General features: G+C 27.4%; 1 protein-coding gene across 4 annotated transcripts in view; it reads right to left on the bottom strand.

Annotated features, from left to right (window-relative positions):
- The window catches only part of LOC100575897, a 47,261-nt gene that overhangs the window by 2,387 nt on the left and 17,023 nt on the right, over positions 1-27,851 (bottom strand). The window contains exons 1-2 of one of the 4 annotated variants that reach the window (XM_008189650.3): positions 12,647-12,772; positions 12,498-12,573 (exon numbers count right to left, since the gene is read on the bottom strand). In XM_008189650.3, coding sequence (XP_008187872.1) covers positions 12,498-12,527 — 30 coding nt within the window. In that variant the 5' untranslated portion in view covers positions 12,528-12,573; positions 12,647-12,772. Of the gene's footprint in view, positions 1-570; positions 759-12,497; positions 12,773-27,851 lie in introns of those variants that run through there. The other 3 variants (XM_003240717.4, XM_003240716.4, XM_016808448.2) reach the window with 3 other exon arrangements.

The following is a 27,851-nucleotide window of genomic DNA, read 5'->3' as shown; positions in this document are numbered from 1 at the left end:
GCAAGGTCAACATTGCATTTAGTTTTTCGTATTAACCGCAGTCAACTTATTTTGGCTTTTTTAAAATTACCTAATTTAGAATATAATACGCAGTTTTAATTGAGTTTTACAAAATGTATTTGAGCGTTGATATAGGTAGATTCCTATATAATATCAAATATTATATTACGGTATTTATGATAATAAAGTTTTAATACATATTTGTGGTTGAGAATGAAAGTTTTAAAATTAAGCTTGTACCTATGTAAAATCATTTTTGAGAATAAGAGTTATTTATAGTGTTAACTGTCAGTAGGTGTAACTAAATGTGTCAAATTTAAAAACCAAATTGTTCGTGTCAATTCTTCGTATTTTTTAATAACCCTAAATCAACAATTCCTATAATGAAACAAGAAATGTTTCTTAATATGGATTGATATGTCATAAGTGTTCAAATTTAACTTGAAATATACTTTTTAATATAAATTTTGAATAAACTTAAAATAATTGGGACTAAAATTTCCTCAACAATATACCTAATGTATTAATGTGATTTATTAGGTAATTTACTGGTAGGTATGTATATGCTACCGTAAATGCCCGATCACTAGGTAAACCTAGGTTTTACTAGTTAATGCTAGGTTTTACTGCTTGTACTCAGTAAATGTTGAAATTCTAAATTTTATTCGGGCTTTTACTAAACACGTTGTGTACATTCTAGGATATACAAATTGACTTAGTAAAAGCTGATCAATACACGACACATAACATTTAAGCTGCGTAAATTATTAATTATTAATTATTGGATTTAAAACGTCATAAAACCTTTCTATATTAGCCATATTAAAGTCAAATTAACAATGAAAATAAATATAATTAAAAAATTACATTAATTAAACACAATTCAATATATTAAACACTACGCGCACAACACATATTTACACTGTTCTACAAATGGATCCGTCTATCACGTAAAAACCCAAACAGACTGAACATAATATACCTAATAAAACCATATCTAAGCGATAAAGTATCCGTTAGTGCCACCAATCAATTGATATCAGTCAGCTATTACTAAGTTATATCATGATAGAAGTTGTATAATATTAATCTTAAACTCGATAAAATGCAAGTCCCTGCAACACATTGCAGTCGTAAATTTATCTTCTCAAAATAATTGTTATTAATCGTTGCAAGCAAAAATGTTTGAGGTGTGATTACAACTTAAGATGCATTTTTATTTTATATAAAAATTTAAATAACTGTCAGTAGTTTGTTTTAATAATATATAATTATAATTTTTACGCAGCTTAAATGTTATGTGCCGTGTATAAGTGTATTGATCAGCTTTTACTAAGTCAATTTGTATATCCTAGGATGTATACAACGTGTTTAGTAAAAGCCCGAATAAAATTTAGAATTTCAGCATTTACTGAGTACAAACAGTAAAACCTAGCATTAACTAGTAAAACCTAGGTTTACCTAGTGATCGAGCATTTACGGTAACATATATATTATAAACAATTTACTTAAATAACATAATAATCTTCTTGTGATTTCTTTTCGACAACGGGTATCTATTATAATTTGAAATCTAATTAAAATTATATATGTATATACTATATACAACTAATGGTCACTTAACTATATCGCCATATAAATTCAAATCATACAAAAATAATAAGATATGTACCTATATATAAAAAAATCAATCTATAATTCTTAATTCATTAAATTCTTAACAAATGTAGCACGCTACTAGATATTTTTCCACTGGACTATATCCAAAACATATCCATGTATCCTCAATTTTCTTTGCAGAGAAATATTATCTTAAACAATTCCTACTACATTTTTTGTCTTGCTTAAGAAATAATAATAATAATATAATAGATACCATCAAAATATTTTTGCTTTTGTTTTGTAGACAATACATTGAAGTCTTTGTAACACTTCTTCGTCAATACTATTTACCATTTTGTAATTCTATAAGAATGACGTATTCAACTCTCTTAGCAACTGATGAGTGAAATATAATATGAGAGTTAAAACAAATGTATGAGTACAATAATTATGCTTCTCATGAGTCAACTATTTTTTTTAATATTTCATATTTTGGGTGTACACGGTAGAAATAATAAAACGCGTGAAATTGCAGTCTGTTTATGATACTGAATAATATTATTCTCGTGCGGTGTTGACGGTTGCACCTATACTTACTGGCAGTCACGGTCGTTTAGCAATCTAGATAATATTCGTATTCATCACCGATAGCGTTAAACTGTAGTCAATATAATATATTTTTTATCGATGGTTAAAATAATAAATAAAATACGCGCATACATACACACTACACGCACACACATATTGAGTACAAATAAATGATTTCTACATTAATCGACAATGTTAATTAATTGTATTGTTCAATAGGTATAGGTATTACATTATATTATTATAGGTATAAATACGTACCCAAAGATACTTTAAATGCTGGAAATAATATTAACATTTAAATAGTGCACAACATGCAATTCTACTATTTTAATATGTTCACGCACTTTTTATGCACCTATATTGTATACAGCAATGGATTTGAATGGTTGATGGTATAGAGACTATTAAAATAATATGTCATCACCTCAATAGTCATAAAACGTGAATTGTTTACCATAATAAACTCGATAACTTTTACTTGATTATAATATTATTTTGACGTGTTCACATTTGAAATTTTTTTAATGTGTTTATTGTGAAACATACAAAATTCCAAATTACTACTTTAGCATTAAGTACGAGTTTTGTTTCTCTGGTTTTTGTCGAGAAATATTTAGTAGGTAGTTAAATGCAATAATCAAAAGTGGTATTGAAAATTATCTTGCTTATATCGGATCTTATGTTATTCACACTTCTTAACATTCCTGTTATTATTATCGATACAAAAAGTAAAAAATTAGCGTACCTAATATTTAATACCTACAGTCATTGGCGATAAACTATAATAATGTACCTATAATGTATAATGTATATTAGGTATACTTAAGTGTATACAATTAGGCATTGAATTGTTGACATTTCAAACGGTAATTATTAAAACTTGGAAGTAAGTATAAATGTCCAGATATATACATATTTATGTTACTATAACTATGTGTTTATCGAAATAATACGTCTATTTTACGTCGTGAATAAATCACAATTAATTAATAATTACGGCAGGTCATTGTAAATATAGACGTCTCACGTCTCGTTTGTGATCGCGTGCGTGGCTGAATAAATTTGCGTGATTTCGACAATTATTACGTATCGAAGGTAACATTTGATATATCCCCCGTATTTCGATGATATCGCAATTTTCATGTAGTCGTAGTCGAAAAATACATTTTTCTTCTTATTCTATGAAGTGGGTGGATACCATTTTTGTCCGGGAAAATACATAAAATATGTTACGGGCAAAAGCTGAAATCGGGCAAACATCGAAAATACCCGGGCTAAATGCGAACTGCCCACGATACTCGGACAAGTCATATTTCGGCTTTTGACCGGGAAAACCCAGTTATGAATATGACCAATCTTATTTGGGCATTAGGGTAGCGTCTATAAATTACAATTTTTAACAGTAGTTTGTATAGGTCCATGTTTTTTTTATGTTATCAATAAAATCGATAAAATTAATATTATGGTTAAAATATAGTTAAATATGATTAAAACGTATAAATAATAACAAAAATAGTATGGTATTAGCCATTACATGATTTTAACCAGATGTACCTACTACGAAGAGATGCAAACACAAACCACAAAATATTTTTTTACTTTCAAATGCCAAAGTTTCAATATGTGTGTGCAATAAATAAACAAAATTATATCATTATACTATAATTAATCACGTATGTAATACTTCAAAAATATAGTTTTGTCGTATTTTTGTAGTTAAATGTACCTACTAATTTCTTTAATTCTTAAAATCAACATAACACCTACTATCATTATATTTTGTAACATATATATATATATATAATATAGATACCTTGCTAATTTCTGTTTTATGATATAATATAATATACTATAACTTATTAAATTGTATTCTATCTGATTCGTAATAGTGTAGTTGTCATACATATTCGTTTAATCATTGTAACTCCGAAATTAGTCTTAATTACTGTAGGTTCCTGCTACTGTTATAAATTATATAACAATATAAAATAAGGATTTTAACACAAACGAGTATGTAATTTAATTTCAAAATAATAAAACACATTTTCTTATTAAATTAATAAGTTAGCATGAGTACATAAAATCACACTATTTAATACTAGTGAATTTGTCCTATTACAAAATTAAAAAAAATGAATTTAAATTTAAATTATTAAAATTTAAACGAAGAATATTTTCTAGTGAATCTCGTAGGATATTTTTATATTTAAATTTTAATGCGAGTTATGAGCATTTAAAAATGTACTAACAATTAAAATTTTTTGTAGTGTCCTCTTAAGAAGAACAAGAACTCACTCTAAAAAAGAGAATAATCAGCCACACCTGTCTAAATGGTAATCAGATTGTTGTTATATATTTTTAATCAGTAAATAATATTATATTTATATTTTATACTAGGTGTATAAAATTAAATATTTTCGTAGTTAATAATAAACTGTTGTCAATGTTATTATGATTGGACACTTTACTTGTACAACCGTACAGGTAGGTAGACAGTATGGATTGTCAAAAAAAAAAAAAAAATCAATTAGCGAACAGTTATTAAATTGTTTTTACAGTAGGTACCTATATATTATTATACACATATACTTTTATACATAATAGTAAATGCATTGATATTGTATGGTTGCCAACAACTATATAATTAAATGTAAACACTAAATGCGTACAATTGTCTGCAATTTTTTAATGTCTATATGCCTCCAGAAATATAATATAATTGGTACATTTTTTCTAGAGACATAAACATAATAATAATATTATGACAACGGTAAACTTGAATGGAATGGCGTTATACATCAACATCGAACACGTCCATAGTAAACTATTCGTGTCAGTGTATAACATATCAGTCTAATAGTTCTAACTACAGACTGTTTGGTTGAACAGTAAAATATAAATGTTCACTATTTTATAACTAATCACGCGAAATTTATTTGCGCCTCGTAACAATAGACTTGGGAATTCGAATCAGATATTTCGTTGTATTATTATAAATAAAAAATATTATATAATACGAGGTTATACTTTAAGCTCGAAATTGTGTCAAGTTAAACACTTGGGTCAAATTGCTGGTATGGAATTGGATTACTATAGTAGGTACCTAGGCAGTTTCGACCTGTTGTCCAAAATATATTAAAATATCAGATATTCGCTTATCTTCAACCTACCAAACGTGTTTAAACTTTTAAAATGTGTCACAATTTGTTTACGTCTCTTCTTGAATTCTATCTCACTTTAAATTTCAATATATGAGTGATCAACACTATTTCGAGTACTTACACATTTTATAGTGTTGTTTTATCACGTATCATGAATTGTTATTAAAGTCTTCAAGTGCTTACACTGCATGTAGGTACTATGTACACAGTACAGTTTTTAATACTTTGATTTTTACCTTTCATTCTTGAAATTAAAATATTTCCTGTTACAGTTTTAGAATCTGTTGTCTATCAGATGATCACAGTGAATTTAATTATAACTGACATTGACGACTAGTTGAACAGCCAAAACCCCAAAACAAGTTCTATCATTATTTATTAATTTATTATGTGTTTATTGAAGGACTGCTACTACGTATACCTAACTAATCTTCTATAATTTAATCATAATTTTATTTAAAAAAATAAAATCACAGATTCAAAAAATAGGTCATATCATATTTGAATCCAATAAGCCAATTATAAGTTTATTGTAAAATAAAACAAGATTATTTTGGTATCATTTTTTTTCCAACTATCAAACATATTTTGTTTTATTAATTATATCAATATTATTATCCATCTATAGGTACTATACTACTAATAGACGTAAAATAAATGTATCCTTATTTTTCAACATGAAATATATTCATATATTTTATTTTATAGTTAAAATGTACTATAAGATATAGTTTTAGTGTATACCTAATAAAAATTATTATTATTATGAAAGGTAATAGTCGTTGGTGAATAGAATACTATACCACTGATGAGTAGTGATGACTAAATATTAATATATTTTAAAAATGTATTCTGACATAATAGTAGTGTTTTGATTTTTTTTTTTTAGTATTTGCTCAAGATGATATTTTAAATAATGTGACAATTATTATTTAAAAAATAAAAAAAAAACGAATCAGTAAAACCTGTGACAACTATACCCGGTCTCCTCTACACGTCATGCTTTATTTTTTTTTTTTAATATTATGTGGAATGATGATTATTTCATCATTATATTGCTGTTGTAACAGTACACCATCCATCAAAACAATCCTTTTCAGGACTAACACAAATCGACCAATCAGAACGCACCATACACAAAATAGCAGTAATCAGAGACCTTTTACTAAATAAAAGCTCTCTGAGATACAACAATAATCTAAGGGGTAAGGCTATGAATAGGAGAGGTCAGGAGGAAGACAACAAGACCCTCCCCACAGCAATAACTCAAAAAACCAACGAGTAACACCAAAACCCACACCGACCGTAAACACAAACAACACGACGGCCAACGCAGTAGTTTACTAGTCAGTACGGCGCACGGGTTATATACCGGCCGTATTTTAACCAAAGAGCACCTTCTTCACTCAGTATAATTTCTTCGACCAAACACTCAGCACAGTAAGAAGAACAGAAGCACCGACCGAGCGAACATCCATAGGACGCAGCATAAGGAGAACACCAGCGGAAAAGTCACCGACGAAGAATCATCGTACAAACCCGTGAGCAACCCGTCCGGGCATCGCCGCACTTACGTTTGTACGAGATTGCGATGGCATAGAGCAGCCGAAACTACCGAAGCAGACCCACGACGAACCTGACTCCTCATACAAGACCGTGAACAACCCGTGCGGGCATCGCCACACTTTCCTGTACGAGTCGACGCAGTGACCAGCTCGCAAGGAGGGCGTCGATAGTGATGACCGGCGCCCAAAAGACATCTCCACGCACATCCCTGCGAACGTGACCCGTACGAGCATCACCGCCCTCAGCGTGGATCCGGCGATCCCCGATTCATTCCAAAAGAGGAGAACGCGAGAACGTTGGACAGCCAATCCAGAACCAGTGGTACTGCCACTAGACGTGCACCACTATTGGCGCATCTAAAACCCACTGTCCCCCGGCTGTTTTTGAGAGCCTGTCTTCCCGGGTCAGATTCACGATAGTGAAAGCAGCCGCTTCATAGCAGGACACTATCCGTGGTAGATCCTGTACCACAAATTGTACCCCCTTGTACATAAAACCCCAATGTATAGTAGGACGTAAGTCAAAGTGCGTCGTGTCATCACGCCGTATCCGGCAAGCCCGCTTTACGCCCGGCTGCCGGACTAGCGTAACCGCCCCGCAATTACTGCTATACTGTAAATAATTAATTTTAATATAGAAATAAATGAACAAGTGATACCATAAACCTCAAGTGTTGACTTATTCATTGAATCAACGAAACAAGCCAGAAGGCCACTGTTTCACTGTCTATTCTAAATAATATCAGTCATTAAGAATATAATTACCATCATGTCATTATCATTACTTATGCAGTTATGCGTAGACGCTTTCCTTCCGATATCGAGTACCTAATAATAATTTACGTTTCATCCTCAATCGGTTTAATACAGAACTTTATAAAAAATTATGTTTATCTACTAAATATCGCAGAAGCAAGGCTGAGATGATAATGTGTGCTGTGTCTATCACTATATATTATTATAAACTAAAATATAATTAATATAATAATATATTAGCTATATAATCATAGTAATTATAATAAAACTATTATGCGTATAATATCTCATCGATTGTATTTATTCATATCAACACTTTATTCTGTGTGTAATAGTTTTCCTTAGGTACTATAAAATCGTTTCCATCACTGGAGAGGTCGCGGCGTCGATGACGATGACGAGGTCATGTACATCACATACCGGAACGTTTTTATATCCTCCAGTAAGAACTTCCGCAGCTCATTATATTATATAAATATACATTATACAGTGAGTAAAATGTACACAGGTGTGTATTATTGCATGCGCAACTGAAATCGTGTATTCGTGATTTCATATATATCACATTGTTATTTTTATGGTCAACGGATAAAATATGAATTTAGTCATCTCGAAGAGTGAATACTGATTTTTAACGACTTTTTGAGTCCATGAACATAATATTATGTTTATAGTATAACGTAAATTATTGTTATTAGGTATACATGAATTATGTGATATATTATTCTTTATTCTATTGTATTGTCTATCAAAATTCTCGTGACTGTTTGAAAATCCCCATGATATTATAGTTGCCCAAGTCTTAGGTAATGTTCATTGGACACAGTAAAAAATATTTCCATACGTGGGACTACGTTCCCGGTATTAAAGGTCGGCGCATTGACTTTAATTATTTATCTGAATCGAAGAATTCTAATTATTGAATAATAATACTGAAAAAGCATTATTTGATCAATATATTCATCAAACTATGAATATAACGGAAGACGAATACTATGTAAGTAGGTAGGTACTCGTTTTTCAAACTTGGTATATTTGTGATGACTGATGAGTTATGACACCTTTATAATATTAAATATTATAATCATATTTACTGAAAATGGTTGGAAATTAGATTTATATGTAAGTACCCACATGCTGGGATCGAAGTTCTCAGAAAAATATTTTGCATTAGTATATGAAAACAAAAACATTTAAAATTATATGCCGCAGTTCAAAAAGTAAAAACTTCAAACCATAAAAATAAAAAATAATAAAAATATTTTTTTTTTTCTAAAACTTTGAGTTGTAATAATTTTGAAAATTTAAAAATATTTTTAAAAACGTATGTAAATACTTTTCTTTATAGTTGGTAGGTATTGAATGTAAAACATTTTATCCTGTTTGCTCGTATAAGAAATTATTTTAAACCGACATTTATCGTATTGTTTTTCGTTTCCGCACAATCCTTGTATTTTTGCTATGTATTGATTTTCTCGGATAGGTATAGGTATATATATTACTTTTATTCAATTTTCTCCAAATATTATGGTTGGCTTTGAAAGGGATTCCATAAAAAAAAAAACATGTGCTAAAAAGTAATAAACGTAATAAGTATCTTTTGATAACTATTAACTATTAACTAGCCACCGATTATCCATTATCGTTATTACCTAGGTACTTAATAAGTTATACCTATTATTCGCACGTACGCTTTTATCAGAACCATCCCTAATGGCTTTCTTTATTTTTAGTTCATTATTGTTCTATTTTCGTCATTTTCTATTAGCTTACTATATTTCCGAGATTATTTTCCTTATATTATATGTTTCTCTAATAAAATCTATATTTATTATAATACTTGATTGAATTTAAGAATACATGAAAATATGGAATATGGACATAATATAGCCTAAAGATATCGGATGTCTAGTGTAGGACTCTTGTGTCGTTCACTCACCTCGGCGTACTATACTGTTTTGTCTCTATAATATATAATAATATTATGAATTTGATGAATCATTGTATTAGAAAATTGACTTTGAATGGAGCTCAGATAAAAGGTTCCTTAAATTCCTCAAATGTTTTTGTATAGTTTTTTCATAGTTGATAAGCCTTAGACCTACCGAGATAATCAAAAAGTTACTTCATTAAATCACTTAAAAGCATTACTTCTTTATCATCGATGCAGTTTATCTTTCCAGTTTATATTCACTACCTAAGTGCTTGTAACTTTTGTTTATTTTTAGTATTCTAAATATTGTATCTATAACATGAAAAATATCGATGAACATAAAAATAGAACTTATATGCATATTTTTTGAGATTTTAGACATTGAAATGTTGTAAGTATTTGTCCATTTTCAAGTATTATAAAAATTGTAGGTATTCATTATTCAAGTGTCAACCAATAATATAATTTTACAAGACATAATCTTACACGATTAAATTATTCAAAAATGTACCATGGTGACTCGTAGACCTCGATGGTTATTTTACGATTTTACGTTTACTGCACCGTGAATAGTTTTTGAATTTAACAGTCTGAGTAGTCTGACTTCTGAAAGGTCATTTAATGTTATTTTAATTTTTAACGTAGAATAATAATATTGAACTATGCGATTTGAGATTTTATGGAAATATGATGATGAGATAGAAAAATAATAGATTACTTTTTGAGTTATAATAATTAATAAATGAAAGTATTCATCCATATAAATGATAACTATTACCACGTTCTAAATAATTATTGCAGTACATGGAACTAATTAATATAATTAATTATATTAAAAAGTCTGTATCAATCGATATTTTGTTGATTTGTAGTTTCGTTGTATTAATTACCCAATTTATATAATCACCTATATTTAACTAAATAATAATCCTCGATATATTTTGTAGTAGCTATACTTATTTATTTTTAAAACTATAATTAATATTAAGGTAAATTAAAAATCTTTAATGTGTATCATGATTTATTTATATATTATGTTTATACAGGGTGTCTCGCGAGGATTTACCTATTGTGATATCTCCTGAGATAATAAATATATCGTAAATCTGTTTTTTTTTATTAGACTCACAGAGAAAAGTACTACACATATTTTGTTTTATATTTTAATTTAATTTTTTGGTAAAAATATTAAAAAGTTATTTTATTTTTTTGAAACTAGCTACCTATTTTATAAAGTTTATTTTTGAGAAAATTTTGAATTTTAAACATTTTATTTTCATTATTCTCATGATTTTTAATAATTTTTTTATTTTATAGGTAAAATGGCAAAAAAACCGGTTTTTGTTCGGGCGTTGAGTCCCCCTCTACGACTAATGGGTATATCCTCACGGGACAATCTGTATATGATATAAGTAAACTCAATGGTTTATCAAGAAAAAAAAATAATGTAATAAAAAGGAAATATAAATTGCGTAAGAAGTATGAAATATTTACTTTAGATTTCTAATAATTATGTACATAGTCTTATACCATATGGAACAAAAAAAGATGATCTTTAATTTTTTTTATTAATTATTGTTTATTGGAATTAAAGCATTCTGACATTTTTTTCACTAATAATTAAAATTGTCATTGGTTTTTCCGTCTATGTGTTTATAAAAAATAAAATGTATTTATGGAGTGCATTAGTGAAAGAAAATCAGTGTGGTAGTCAAGCTGACATGTTTTGTGCGAAATTACTAGAGTCTTGATTAGGTTTAACTGGATATTCATCGGAGATTTACTTTAAAATACGTTTGTATAATATTGTCATCATATCCAATAGGAAATGCCCCAAATGATATCTCCAAACTAAGGTTTTAGTATTAGTGTAGGTAATTGCCGTTTCGTTTCGAAATTTAGTAATTATGAATACGAAATTGTATTTCGACATTGGTAATCGATAAGTATCCGAGTAAGGTCAGATTTGTATTGATATAATATACTCTTCAACAATATGTTTACCGTTCCGTAAACATGCGTTTCGCAGCGTTTTCCTTATCCCGAATGTGTGTACAAATATTTAAAAAGCTGTTGAAGTAAAATAAACAAGATATTTTAATATCCTGACAATACGTGGTTTGGAGAAAATCACAATTATTGCTAAATCCACATAAAAGATAATATTTTTGTTGATGTTGGTATATGGTAGTTCGTCTAACAGAGCATGACATAGGTCACAGATCATTTTACTAAATATATGAAATATGACACTATTTAGACTTTCTTATATTTACGTTCCACGTAATAGCTACTTCTTCAGTTACGATATTATATCTGCAAGTTTTGGCTTTAATACGTTTTTACTGTAATCATATTTAGCATTGAAACGGCAAAAGACAAAGAAATAAAACTTACTGTAAAAGAAAATGCTCAATAATATTTGTGTCAATGGAACAATAATTCAGTTTTTGATGTTTTTACTTTTTACTCGGGTAACCTGAGTTATTTAGAACCAAGAAAATCTGATAAAATTAGTTATTTCGGAACAATTTATTTTAATTTACTTTTATTTAGATAATTAGTAATTTATCCAAATCGTTAGTTATAATGCAAGTTTGAAAATAATTGTATAATTTAAAACTTATGCGATTAATACGAAACGTATTTAATTATAATAAGTACGTTGTTTTTGAAATATTTACTTTGTTTGAAATATCAAAATATATTAAACATGACTAAATTTAATGATCATTTGGTAAAAGTTTTTTCTAAGTAAAACGTTAAAATAAGCTGTGTATTAGTTACGTAATTAGAATAATTACAAATATTATTTTCAATTTTTGTATTAGTTGTATCAAGACGTTTTATGGTTTCTGCTTCTTAAATATTTATTAAATAGGTACTTACAGATACGACGGTTGTCAGAAACATCAACATTTTGCAAAATACGCGTTTGATCTTTGATATTGTTACTTTTAGTTACCTGTGATTAAAAAAAAAAAAATTAATCAATAGTTTAAGTCACGAAAAAAAATAGTATGACGTTCAAAACCAACAGTTGTTGCTTATATTTATATTTATGTTATAATGCTCGCACAGAGGTTCCTGAACGTTTGAACTGGAAAAAATAATGAAAAAAATAACATCATAGAAGAAGATTGTGACAATGTGTTTGTGTGCATCAAAAGAACGTATAACTCAAGGCCGTTTACCGTCGACCTTCAACTCGATCAAGCAAAAACTGAAAAACATCAGCAACTGCATTGGAGGAGGGGACCAACTCTATAGCCCTTGGCTGAACAGTAAGCATGTCTGCTGCTTCATCGTGTTTATTTGGTATATACTTGTTCAATCCCCACACTCGTTTAATGTATAATATCTTATTAAAAACACAATATTTATAATCTAAATTAACAATATTATATAACCGAAATAATATCTTTGTTGTCGTATGCTCGTGTATCTTATACATGTACCTATACATATATATTGACAGGTTTAGTATGTATACAATATACATAATATTATTTTATTGTATTATATTATACGCTTAGAGAACTCTCAAATTTGAAAAGGTTTTTTTTATAATGTAAATATTACAATTCATGACGCCGAAAAAGCAATTAAATACTACTGAATTGATAATATTAATTCTAATATAGCACGGTGTGCTTACAATTTAAATTCGGAAATTCATTCATAGTTTTTATAATCCTAGAAATTTAAAAACGTGCATAAATAACTATAATGCTCTAATCTGCATTAAATTTCCGAGAGATCGAGGATGAAATATGTAATTTTTGTGTTACTATTATTTAACTAAAAAAGTGATTACATGCCAACTGAAAAATACCCAATATATTTTGGTTTATTGAAAATCTATAAATCTATTATTAAAAAATTATATTTAACATAAATTATAACTGTTGTTTTATATAGTTCATTTATAATCTAATTTTCTATAATTATTGCAAGTTAAAGTTTGATTAAAATTTGAAACTTATTTTGTATAACTTGTTTAAAATACGTATTTAAATTTGTTTTTACTCGTATAATTAATTAATTTCAATTTTAAATGCTTTATGTATATTCGTATATATATATACGAATACGACCGATGATACTAAAATAGATATTAAACAATGTACAGAATATATATTAGGTAATTGCATTATGAACGGAGCTCTTTGAGTGACCCTGTATTTGAAATTTCATATAATTATTGATTAATATTATATCAGATAAATTAGTTTTAGTTACAAAAATGTCCACAGTTATTATTGTGGTTATTGAAGAAAAAAAATGTATTTTACTTCTATTGTTTTGAACTATCATTATACTATTATTACGCGTAAGATCATAATAATATTTAATTACTCGTTTTTAAATTTTACTTTTCTTTAAGTCTTACTAATGATTTGCAAAACAGATAATATTTAAGACATATACATGAATGTTATTCGTTTAATTAGCGCCATAATTTGTTAATTACAAATCGCATCATTCTTTATGGTGTATATCAACTTATTTAAATAAACAGTAGGTAATTAGGATTTCATCAAGTTAAATGCGATTATAATTTATAAGACTTAATTGACGTATTAAATTATTGTAATTATTACCAAATAAACGTAGCAAATGAGTGTAACATATTATGGATAGAGATCGACTTGACGTGAATGTTTAGCTAAGTCATCAGCATAGCATAGCTTTTCGACACTGATTAATAGTGTTATTGTAATTATAATATACGATTCATTTGATATATTGTTTTCTTATAGATTTCTTACTATAGATTAAAGCAAATACTACAATTTGAACCATTGGATAATCAAAAACTACATATATTAGGTACACATATATGTACAGACGAATAATAATATTATGTCCTCGAATTTCTACACGTTAATTTAAATGGCACATTATATCCTGTCGATTTTTTAACTTGTCATAATATCATGTGTTTCGAACTGTTTACTAGCTATTAGAAATAAATACAATAGTACTTATTATTAATTATTTTTAGTTTTAATAATATTCAACACTTATTACATACCTATAATATTTATTTAAATGTAATTTGTAAATAAAGTAATCACTAATCAGTATGACAGTGTCTTTAACTTGACAGGTTAAATTATTTGATGAATGTTTCCCATATAAAATATTTAGCGTAATTTTCTATTTTTTTTACAAATTTATAAAGATAAATGATAACCTTTTATCTCCCAATAATAATAATTATATTTATTTAGTACTTTTATTTTTTTTATCGATTTAACGCATACAAAAATAAATTACTACCCAATGCGTTAATAGTTTTATTAATATTTATTATGTATAACTATTATTTTTGAATTCTGACAAAATACAGAGATCTACCAGCTTTTGTCTAAATAATATTATATGATGCATAAGTAAATGTTTTAGATATTTGTATTGTACTTGGCCGAACTAAATATTAATAACTTAATAAAACCTTCATTTTAGAAATGATCACTTACTCAAAGTTTAATGTCTTTCTAAATGTGTTGTAAAAATAAATATTTAAGTAGTTAGGTATAGCTTTCGTTCACATGCATTACAACTGGATGATTACAATAATCACAAACTATTAACTAATAAGTAATAATATGAAAGTACGGCAATAATGAGTATTTCGATAATATAGTATGGTACATGAGATAATATTAAGTACATTGTATAGGTTATATACTTATATATTATAGTTTACAACACTGAGTAGCATATAGGTTTAAGTTATACTTGGACTATGATACGGTATATTATTTTAAAATGTCGTGTTTATTGTCGAATTACGTTGTACCTACTTGTATAACATAATGCAACCAAAAATTATACATCTGTGAGTTTAGTTTGTTCGAATAAAAAATAATTATATAACACTGTTATATTATTATAAGTTGAAAACACAGGAATTAAGTAACGTGTAGCCATGTAGGTAATGTGATGTTTACAAATGTATGGAGAAACATTGTGCTTGGAGTGAAGTGTGTGCAGAACAGTGGAAAGAAGAGTATATAGGACTAATAATGGTCTTTAAATATTATCAATTGTAATAATATAGATATTATAAACGGACAGAGAAAGCGAAGGGGTGGAAGTTCAAATAAGTGCATGGAAATTATTAACAGTTATTTTAGATTCTGAGTGGAACGATGAATGTATTGATTTTACAATGATGTGTGTTTTTTTATTTTTTTTATTTTTGTGTCTGTCATCACGGTTTGGGGCAGTAAAACAGCTTCGATTTTCTTCAACAGTATCTTGTTTGATGGGAAAGTGAATCTAGTTGGTGCATTCGAGAGGTCAAAATTTGAAATTTACAATAGTTTTCAAAAGCGCCGTGAAAAACAAAAGAAAAATTAAGGGAAAACAGGAATTTTTACGCGAAATCTGTTTTCGACTTGTTTTGAGCTGTTTACGGACATTGTAAGTTTTCAATTTTTTTAGTTTTTTTTTCTATAAATATCAATAAAGTTTTATCTGTTGGACCAAAAAGTGTAAAAATTTAATACAAAGCTCCTGATATATTGTTACAATATCACTTGAAAAATATTAAAAATACATAGGCACAATTTTTTTTTATTTGAAGTTAAAATGTTGACAAAATTTATCAAATTTAAAATTGAATAATTATTTTGTAGTTAAAAATGTATAAAATGTTCAACTTTTATATCTAAGGATTGAAAATTTAAAACAAGATTCCACGTAAATATTTAATTCTGTTGCCAAAAATTCTAAGAAATACATAAGCACAGTTTATTTTTATAGTCATTTTAAGTTCAAATTTGGACGAAATTACATATTAAAAAACCTGGAATAACTATTTTAGTTATTTTGTTGTGATTGTATAATATTATTCGTGGGTACTTGAAACTTCTAAAGTATACTATTATATATCTATGATAGTACCACGGTTTGTTGTTGATGTATAACGCGTTACCTAATGGATATTGTGATATGATTAATTTGGAATTTATTATTGATACCTATAACCTATTATAGGTCAATTTTTTTTTAATACTATAGATAAGTATACCTATAATAGGTATGTCTAATACCTAGACTGACAAACCGTCTCCGCTCAGAATCGTTTTTCTTATACAGTGATATTATATCATTGAATTCAAATTTAATACTATCCATTATACAGTGACCCACTTGTAACCTACTGTACAACAGAGCGACATCCACTTACCCACCTTTTTATCTTTGCAGAGTCACTTATTATGATCTGGCAGAGATTTGAAGAATCGGTCGACCCTCAAAATTGTTCGTATAAATCCCGGTACAAAGTGCATATTTTACGAGAATTCATTGGTATTTAATAATCATTGTGCATTCATCGAGGTTGTGCGTGCTCATAGAAATATTATTTTAATACAGCTTGCCGGGCTTAGGAAGTGATCACAGAAGGACTGTTGTGGCCAGTGATTAATTTTGCTCGATCTCTCAACCTCATTACCCGAAAGACAATATTCCGATAAACCCTAAGAATTATACATACTGATAGTATTGTTTTACACGAATATGAGAAATTAGAATTAGAGAATTTTATTTTTTGTAGGTAATGTCGACAAGTTGTCAAAGTTGAGTGGACTAAAGTCAGCTAAAACATTCGCTCAAAACACTCGGTATTGAGATTATGTCTCATTCCGGTAGGTATGGAAAAAATTCAAAATGCTATTTGTTACACGAATATGTGTAATGTGTATCAATTTATTATTATTTGTATCTTAAACACGTGGATATTTAGCAGTTAGGTAATAAATAAAAGCCATTTTCTATACGTATTGAAATATTTCACGTACATCTTGATATAGATAATTTATTATCAATAAACTTACAAATATAAGTAGGCACCATTATAGTAAAATGTAATATAATATATTATGGACACGTTTCACTCGGTTTTCATTCAGTCAATATTATTATATATAAGTTGTACATACAATTAAAAATGGAGCAAATGTTTCGTTTTTGCTTACTCAAGAACCACGTATTAATGACTTCTTCAGGTTTTGTATAGGTTTTTAGATATTTGGGATATTGAGCAACGGTAATCTATTTAATCCTTGTCAATTTAATCCTGTCAATCCTTTCCGTGATAGACTTTAAATAGATTTTAATTCGTTTGAGCGACGAGAAGGATATTTTAGATGTACAGATACCTAGTAGGTACAGGAACAGGAACTGTTGCAAATAATACCAATAATACTTAAATATTTGGATGAAAAACTATTATCGAAGATGATAATAATCCTAAATCCTAACGCAGTTGCTATTTAATATTATACTATGATTCAGAATATAATACATTGTATAAAATGGTGTAAGATGTAAGTAAGTGAATTATGTTCAAATTTATATCACATACATTAATGAATTAGTTATAAAATGGTCGTTGAATAATATTACGATGTTACGTGCATTAATACTTTAATTTTGTTCTGTTTTTATAAAACTAAAACCAATTTTTTTTTTTTTATTTTTATTTTTAAATTAAATCAACAATCTACACCACTTGGCACAATAAGAAGATGTGAAAAAGATTTTATATAAATATTATTATATACAACTCTATAAGCGTATTATGTTACACTGTTACTAAATATTGGAACATAATATTTACTACTATGGACCACTGATATATTATTAACACTGTAAAAAATATTTAAATAATACATTATAAAAGTTTGCTATTTAAATATTATTACCTACTGAGAAATAATTTGTGCCAAAACTATTCATTGAAAAATATTATAATAATAAAAGTAAAAAAAAAGGTCTTGGAATATACATTTTATATTCACTTAGAATATAAAATATTCAGATTATAGAATTTTTAATTAAAAAAATATAATATGTATATGCACCTATATTATATTATGATTCTATCGAATATATATATATTTATTTATAAATAAATGTGTTTTAATAATTATTGCAAAGTATTGTAGTAGGTATGGACTTAAAATCTTGACTAGGTGCGTATATGGCTAGGTATATCAAATATAATATAATATATATATATTTAAATATTAATTTCCTATAAATTTATAAATAAATACGTTTAAATAATTATTTTAAGGTAAGTATTGTAGTATGTACGGACTTAAAATTATAATAATATATCGTAGTAAAATTTGTTTATTAAATAATAAATATGATTAAATATCACATCGCACTTATGTCATTACCAATTAATGGCAAATACCAATATATCCAATCGATATTTTATTATTATTATTTTTTTTTTATGAAATTGCATACTAGGTATAATAAATTATAGGTACAAAATGTATAGATACGGAGTTGGTTATTATACATAAAAGCTTGAAAAAAACCTCGTAACATAATATATAAGTACCTTGTACCTACATACATTTTAAATTGGTATTTTCGTGGTGAACACTACACATACATCGTACTTTAGTAGTATAATAAAATTAATGATTAAGCGTAGATTAGGTAGTAGATCTATTCTTAATGGTAATATCGACCTAAGTGCACAATATTAGTAGTGTAATATAACATAGTATCCGACTACCGATCAGATTTTTAAATGAGAGTGTAATTTTTTTTATGATTTATTAGATTCTTATAAAACTATATAAGATTATGATCGCACTTCGTATTTCAATTAATTTTACTTGTCCGTCGTAAATACGAAATTTAACCTATTTAACAACTTGGTAAATGGTAGGTAAAAAGGTAACACAATAACCGATATGTGCTTAATGTGACATAATATTATTTGCATACATTCAGAAATGTATAATTATGTATAGATTACAATAATATAACGTAATAATATGTTCCATTGTCCACTACAGAATAATAGCTATGTATTCGATATTGTAAAAGTGACAATTCAAAAATTATTAAAAAGAATTCGACATTCGTGCCAAATATACAGTTACGTATAGGTACCTACTTTTAGTGTACATACGTTGAGCGTTTATGTATAAATGCTGCAAAATACATAATATAAATTTTTTAGGTACAACTCTACAATACAGTACAAATATTATATATTATGTTATTACCTACTTATCGTTGTATTCGTGTCCGATTGAAACTGAGAAGTGAGAAATTAATAAAGATATTGTTTACATTATGTAACGCAAGTCATAGGTATAAAAAAAATTTATATATCACGAAAAATCAAAAAACCGCAATGATAATAGTAAATTCGTGTATACACATGTGGTACCTATATAATAATTATATATACATATAAATACACATATACATATGTACCTATATATAATATCAACAATCGTACAACATCTATAAAACCGGTATTTGTGTGTGTGTGTGTGTGTGTGTCGCTAAAACCTATTTTCTGTAGACAATAAATATTAAATAGGCATACATATTATATATACTATATAGTATATGTCATATATACATACGAGCAGCCGTACCTACTGGTTTTCATTTATTTATTTTCCGTGAAAGGTACTTATGTGCCCGTGATTAAATCGTTTTATGTAAGTTTATAGGTGTATAGGCACGCATAACGTCAATGGCAAGCCCAAATATATAATATTTGAAATCTGTATAGGTACTACTGTTATAAGCAGCTGTGATGTTATTTTATAATGGACAGAGGAATAACCGTGTGCGTAACACTCGATGCCCAGTACGTTTTCGAACGGTTATAAAAACAAAAATGTCTTATGATTATAGACGTAATATTTTGAAATAAAATTACAATCCGTCAGTGTCACGAGACATTAGTCCGGTCGACCAACCACCGTCTCTGATGGTCATCTGTAATTGCATAATAATAGTTTTAAATTAGCACTTATATATATATATATATATATATAATATATATGTACCTATATTAAATCATTTGGGAAATTATTATAATTATTAATACATTCGTATATTTTTTTACCAATGATTTCGTTTGATAATAACATCATACTTTTTTAAAGGTTGTTTAATTTTTTAGTTATGGGTATAATAGTTTGAATTTGTTTTGAACCGGTTTCGAAAAATTACTTAGGTTCCTATACTACAACAGCATAATTAACCCATTTATGAGTACCTATCACCAATATTTTTTAAATACTCCATATCACAGTAAAAACTCTACATAATATATAGGTACAAATATAACCTATATGACAGTATATATTATTTATTAACGCTTATTGATGAGTTTAATACTTTTGTTTAAAATCCTATCCATAAATAGGTAGGCTTCAAAGAAGAAATGAAGACATTTTTGAAGATTAAATTTTACACAAATATATTAACATAGTATTATAATTATACTAATAACCTTTTTAGTACTTAGGATTAGTATAAATTATAGTATATACTATATAGAATATTTTGATAATACAGTGTTATGATGTGTTATAATGTTCACTGTAGCTACTCTTGTAAACTGAAAATGGACAAGCATGTTTCTAAATGGTTAATTTCATAATATCAATTAATATTTTCATCACAGCAGTAAACAATTTGTCACCATAGACCGAAAATCAAAATTAAAATTCAGTATGTTATACTACGTTTGCAAGAAAATCATTGTAAATTAGTTTTATAATAAATTATTAGTGATGGATGTACAGAATATAGGTTATTTTATACATTTAGATTTATAGTAAAATTAATTACACTCTACAGAGTATACCTATAGTACAAAAATAATTTATAACAATAATTAACAAGTAATATTAATTTTTTTTATAAACTTTTTTATGGATCAGTATGATGTAGGTAATGTTGATTTATTAAGTATTTTAAAAATAAAGAGGTATAAATTATAAAATATACTATTTAATTTGAAATATTTATAACTCTTAATTATATCTATTCTACAATTTAACGATATAACTGGTATTGTAGCCTAAAAACATTTTATTTATCATAAAAAAAATGTTTTCGTTAAGTTCGTTTTTTTTATTTTGTTTTACATATTGGCTTGTCTTCATAAATAAACTCTGAAAAAATATTCTATTTATGTATTATGGGTGATACAATATATTGTTATAATATTAATAATATATAGATATTATTCATAGGTATTATACGAGTATATCTTCAAGTGCTAAACAATTTTCGATACAGGTACTTAATATTGCAATAATACCACCGATACAAAATCACAATTGTATTGAATTTTTTATTTTTTATCGATGTACCTACCTACATATTTTATACTTGATAGCTTCGAAGTGAAAAATAAATTGCCAATAAACGTTAGCGGACATGTTTTTTTTTCTTAATGAGGAATTCTCTTCAAAATGATTTTATACATAATATTTTGTATTGTGACTGCGATATTTCACGCATAATACAACTATAACGTTGTTGAGTAATATGTTACCGTTTGTGATTAAATAAGACGTCTATGATGATAACAGTATGTAATAATAATTGTTCAAAATTCCGTATGAATCGTAAGTGTACACTTTTTACTTATACTATATAATAGGTACCCAGGTACCTTAACCACCTTTATATAACGGATGGCTTACAATCAAATTAACAATTTTCGTTTGACGTGTCCCATTACTTTGCCACATAATATGCCGTACGCACGGTTTCCTATGCAAATTATTCATATACCTAATACATTGTTTATTGACTATATTATGTTTTTCTGTGTTAATGATGGACCTTATATTGTCCGTTAAATAGAAAGCGAGTAAACCATACTATGGGAACAAAAATCGTTTACTTATTACATGAAGAGAATCGTGACTACTCTCGAAAGAAAGATCGTAATATTATGAAATCTAGATTGATAAAACTGTAACGATGTAAATTATTTTAAATACAAAGAGAGTAGGTTGTATTAAATATTGTCCGAAGAAATGAAACCCAAAAGTGTAAATGTAAATAAGAATTTAAAAAAAGTCCTAAAAATATTTTAAATCAACATATATATAAACCTACCTAACTACTAGCAGAAGCCGTTCGTGTTTTGGGTATGATACTTTCGAATCGTGACTATATACATAGAATAGGTGCGTATGATTTCGTGGCAGAAAAAAACCTTAACATTAATAAGGTGTATTACAATTTTTTAAACCATAATAAATAATGAACAGTATTTTAGATTGCTTATTGTTTCATTTATTTTTTCAACTATAATACATTCTATTAATTGTGTTTTAACTAATACTCACTAAAAACTTGATAATATAGATAATGTATAATTATGGTTTTTAAAAATTGGAAGGTAATAGCAATCATCAAGTAATGAAAGGGTAGAAATACGTTATTATTAATGATTGTATAATTTAAACCAGTTTCTAAGAACGCAACGATAGTAATTTTGCTTCGTGCATGAAATAGATTGTTAAGTGCTTAACAAGCTTTCAGCGACAGTGATGATGGGTATTTAATGGTTAAATATAGGTATAATATTAGGTATAGTACACTGCAGTTGCTTAAGATGATATTCGAATAATATTTTATTGCAATATTAAACTAAAAAGTTGATTGTTGGCTTAACTTTCTACACGTGCGTCGTGTATCGTTATAGTTTTAAGAAAAATCCTTTTACATTGTGCTAAGTATTATTCGATTATTTTAATTTTCATTCGTAATAAGTTTATACTTATTAGATATTAGTTAATAACAAGCGTAATAGGACCGACCATAATATTATACGATAATACACCATGAGGTACCATGGCGAATTTTAATTTGATTAATTTACAGATTTATATGGTGCAACTTTTTATAGTATCTGTTGGAATTATTATATCTAGTGGACCACCTACATAAACCATGGTGAATTGGTGATTCGCTCCGTGGACTCCGAAAGTGTCATCGAGTGGATCAAGATCACCAGAATAGGATTAGGCGTAAGTTTTGTGAACTTTTTTGTGGCTAGGGGGATGAAAATATCTACTGCGGGCTCACCCCCCCCCAAGTTACTCCGATGAAATATTTATTATATATGAAAATCATAAAATATAATTCATATGATGTGTTTTATTTTTACTCAACAGATCAGGAATCAATAATAATAGCTAGTTTAATATTCTAATACAGCTCCTCAACATCATGACGTATAATTATAGGTATTGCACACTACACGAATTATACGTCTTGATTCTGTTAATAATAGTAATAACTATATAAGTTATAACTCAGAAAATCCATTAAAATGTATAATGGATTTCCGAAATCGTATAAATATTCCGCTAATGTAAGTCGGTCTATGGTCACCATAAGTGCATAATATAGTTATTCTTAAATCAAAATGTTCACATCCAATTCGAAATATTGTGATAGTCATATAGTTTTGGGTTTTGAATAAAAATATGATATTATGTGGGCTATGCGTTTAATAAACCGACATTACGGTGAGGGGTGGAGGGGAAAGTAGTGCACCCACATTCGTCGTGTCGTGTGCCTCGTTCCTGGCGCCAATATGTTTACTGCATACCTAGTCGAACAACAAGTTGGCTGCGCCCCGGGCCGACTGTTCTGCGGGATTCTGTCAGCACGAGCCAATATCTTCGGAACCTGCAGTGCCAGAGAACCATCCCGAAACGGGTTTCGCAAGATACGTTCAATAGTGCCGCTGAATATATTAATATTATTAATTTCCGACAATTTTCTAATGTAGGGAAATAAAACAACAACAAAATATTATATCATCACGCTATTAATCAATTTAATATTTAAAAAAATTGGATGTAGGTAAAATAATAACTTTTTTAAGTATTACTTTCAAGTACTTTTTACTTGCCATCTCATCTTCTATATACACGAATTTAAGGGTTGATTGGGTGGTGACGAGGAGAAAGACTAAAGAGACACTAATCTTTGGATTACCTACGTTAGTTTTATCAAAATTAATTTTTTGAAAGAAAAACAAAAATACAACAATTATCTATTTGTCGAACTATAAGTTTTTGTTGTTACAATAAAAATCATAAATTTGTGAGAAACAAATGAAAACTTATGTAGACAATGAGTTAATAGTTTGAAGTTCTTAAAACGACTTAGTGGTGAAATAAATACTTGAAATCGATCAAATAAAATAAAAATAGATTACCCTTGGTGCCATTTTAATATATTTATGAAAATAATTATATAGGTCATTGAACCATCGTGACATAGCTATTGATCAAAAGTTTACGTTTTTAAGGTATTTTATTGCGAAGGACACTATCATCTTTTATTTGTTTTTTTATACCACAAACTTTTACAAATTATAATAGTCTATTATATACCTATATAATATAGACAATAGGCAATCAACTATTATTCTGATTTAATCATTATATATTCAAAAATAAAAATCACTTAAGGCATAGAGAAATATAATTTAACTGTTATTTTCCATTGCCAAGGAACAATGATTATTACTACTATTCACTAAAATATTATTTTATCAGCTTATAGAAGACATAATAATATTATTAATTTACTTTTGTGATATCATTGATTCACGAGTATACTTAATAAGAAAGTTTTTAAAAATCATATGATTCATATGGGTTCAAGTAATTTAGGTAAACCACTATCGTAGTGATTCGACACTTTTGAAAACATGTGTATAATGCTTTGTTATTTGTTAGAATATTATAATTTATAAACGTTCTTAAGATACAGAATACGTATAACGGTGGTGCAAGTTAGTAATCGTGACATGAGTCATCATAAAGTAAAGAAAACAATAATTTGTAGATTATGGATTGTTGACACGAGTAGCACAATACAAATAATAATATGATCAAGAGGAGAATCAAACAATAGCTGGTTGGCAATCGCGAGTGGACACTTTCTCTTCAAGGACGAGTATCGTGCCAGATTGCAAAATATAATAATATAATACAACATATAATATTATTAGAGTCTTATGGAATTAATTATTAAACGACGTGGTGGGCTTGAACCGATTATGACTTATGATACCTACAGTAGTAACTATAATAGAGTATGTTTTTCATAATTCATAGTATGCATATTGCGATAATGGGTATAGGTAGTTTAAAGTATGAAACAATTGTAAAACTCAATGAAGTGAAAAATTATATGATATTTTACTATTCACTAATAATAGTAATAATAATAATAATAATAATAATAATAATAATAATAATAATAATTATAATAGTAATAATAGTGAAATCCTAAACGTTTTTACGTTTACCGATAACTTTGGTTACCTATATGAGCTGCAATAGTTAAATTATAAATTGTAAAAATATTTAACCTAACTTAACAATTAAATAAAAATTAATGTATTTATTACATACAGCCTCATGACCATAGAATGATATGATGTTTTCTCAGTTAATAGGTATAAAAGTGCAACTAGTGATGTTTTTTTTTTTTTGGGGGGGGGGGGGGCTGGAATTGTATCAGCAGTATAGATACTGCTAATTTCTATTTTAATTTAAAATGGGTGAAGGGGAGGTAAGTTCTTCCAAACCACCTAATTGTGCCTATGACAGGTATCTAAATCGGCTTCATGAATATTCAATATTTTTTTATTCAATAATAGGTATTCATTTGATTACGTAATTTAGTTATTATGAGTGATCCATCTTTAGGACGTAATTTCAATGAAATGCAATGCTATAAATTGCATTGAACGTTCTACAAAATACTAAAAATTAAAATACTTTTTTTTAAATAAAACATTTAGTTTATAAGTACTTACCTATTTGTTAAATTTAAAATCTAAACAATTTCCATTATTTTTTGTAAAATACATTTCTGACTAATATCAAATACCTACACGCACCTATTTAAAAAAATTGTATGACAAACTTAGGTAGGTACACCAATATTAAAAAATATACTTAATGACAGTACCTAATGACTTCCTTGATTATTTAAATCGATTATCATGACATGACTTATATTTTACCTATTCGGTAAAAAAAAATACTTATAGGTACTTAGATCAATTGATAATTTATTTGAAATAAAAGAAACAGGTAATATATATACAATATAATAATATGTTAATATGTCAATGTTTAAATAAATATAATTACAGGAACTACCGAAGATTTCTATAATATGTTAACTTTGTTTTGTATAAATTGTCACATCTTGAAATTTGTCTACACGTTTTCGTGACTTCTATATCGGTTTCATAGTTATTTAGAAATGTTCTCCGGTGTATCCATAGACGTGACTGTTTTTTAGAGCAGGCAACAATAATATGACCACGGATCATGCTTTAAATTATCCTTGTGACGGATACCTTCGATTCATGAGAAATTATTGCGTTTAATTGAAATTAATTGCTGTCTACAGTCAACTTAAACTGTATTTCGTGTAATCGTGAAGATAATGGTAGTACCTAGTTGGAGTAATTCAGATCTTTATTACGTTTCATTAAACGATAATAATTTATTATGTACAAGATATAATATAATAAAACTGTCAATACGACAAGTATTCATCCTTCAGTATTTACAAATATATTTTGAATCCTTAGTAAATTCCTATAATATTATAATATGCATTCAAAATGTGATAGTTTGGAAAATAATGTAATATAATAATATTATGATTTGATTTAATAATAATACCCATTTGTTAACTTATAATAAAAACTATAATATTTAATGCAAACAAGTAAAAAAACATACATATTTTCTTACGAACATAAAATGTCGATACCTACTTCAGTTTTAAAATGTACTGTGCATATGTGCAAAATAAAAATGTATTATCAAAGTGATGTTTGCATATTAATTCAATACTATATAATAATAAATTGAATAAATATTGTCATATTGGACGTATTTAGATGAACATCTTTCATTAATATGTAAACGTTATTGCTTGAAATGATCATTGGAAATTTATATAATTTTGAATGTCGATTATACTTTATTTGAATTTATTTTTACAACACTGAACATTTAGTATCAATGATCAATCATAGCACATTTTTTTGTTATCGACCAAAGATCATATAATATGTCTTTAAATCTTTTGTTGGCTAAAAAGTACACTTATACTTGAATGCCACTTACAGTGATTACGATTCTGCAGTAACAGCAGTGGCATTATTATTAATGTTTTGTAAAAAATTCGTAAGCCGCAAAACTGCCCTAGGACGTGATATTATGTTGGAAAATATCGTACATGTATCTTAAATGAATAATGATTGATACGATGATTAATGGAATCGACGGGTCATTTGTTTCCTCCTGGTCAGTAAATCGGTCAAAGTTTCACACCGATAGTATCTATAGTTTATACCAAGAACCAGAGAACAAT

This window comes from Acyrthosiphon pisum, chromosome A2 (genome assembly GCF_005508785.2).
Source record: "Acyrthosiphon pisum isolate AL4f chromosome A2, pea_aphid_22Mar2018_4r6ur, whole genome shotgun sequence".
NCBI lineage: Eukaryota > Metazoa > Arthropoda > Insecta > Hemiptera > Aphididae > Acyrthosiphon > Acyrthosiphon pisum.
The sequence above is the reverse complement of the archived record's forward strand: the minus strand, read 5'-3'. Positions and strand labels throughout refer to the sequence as shown.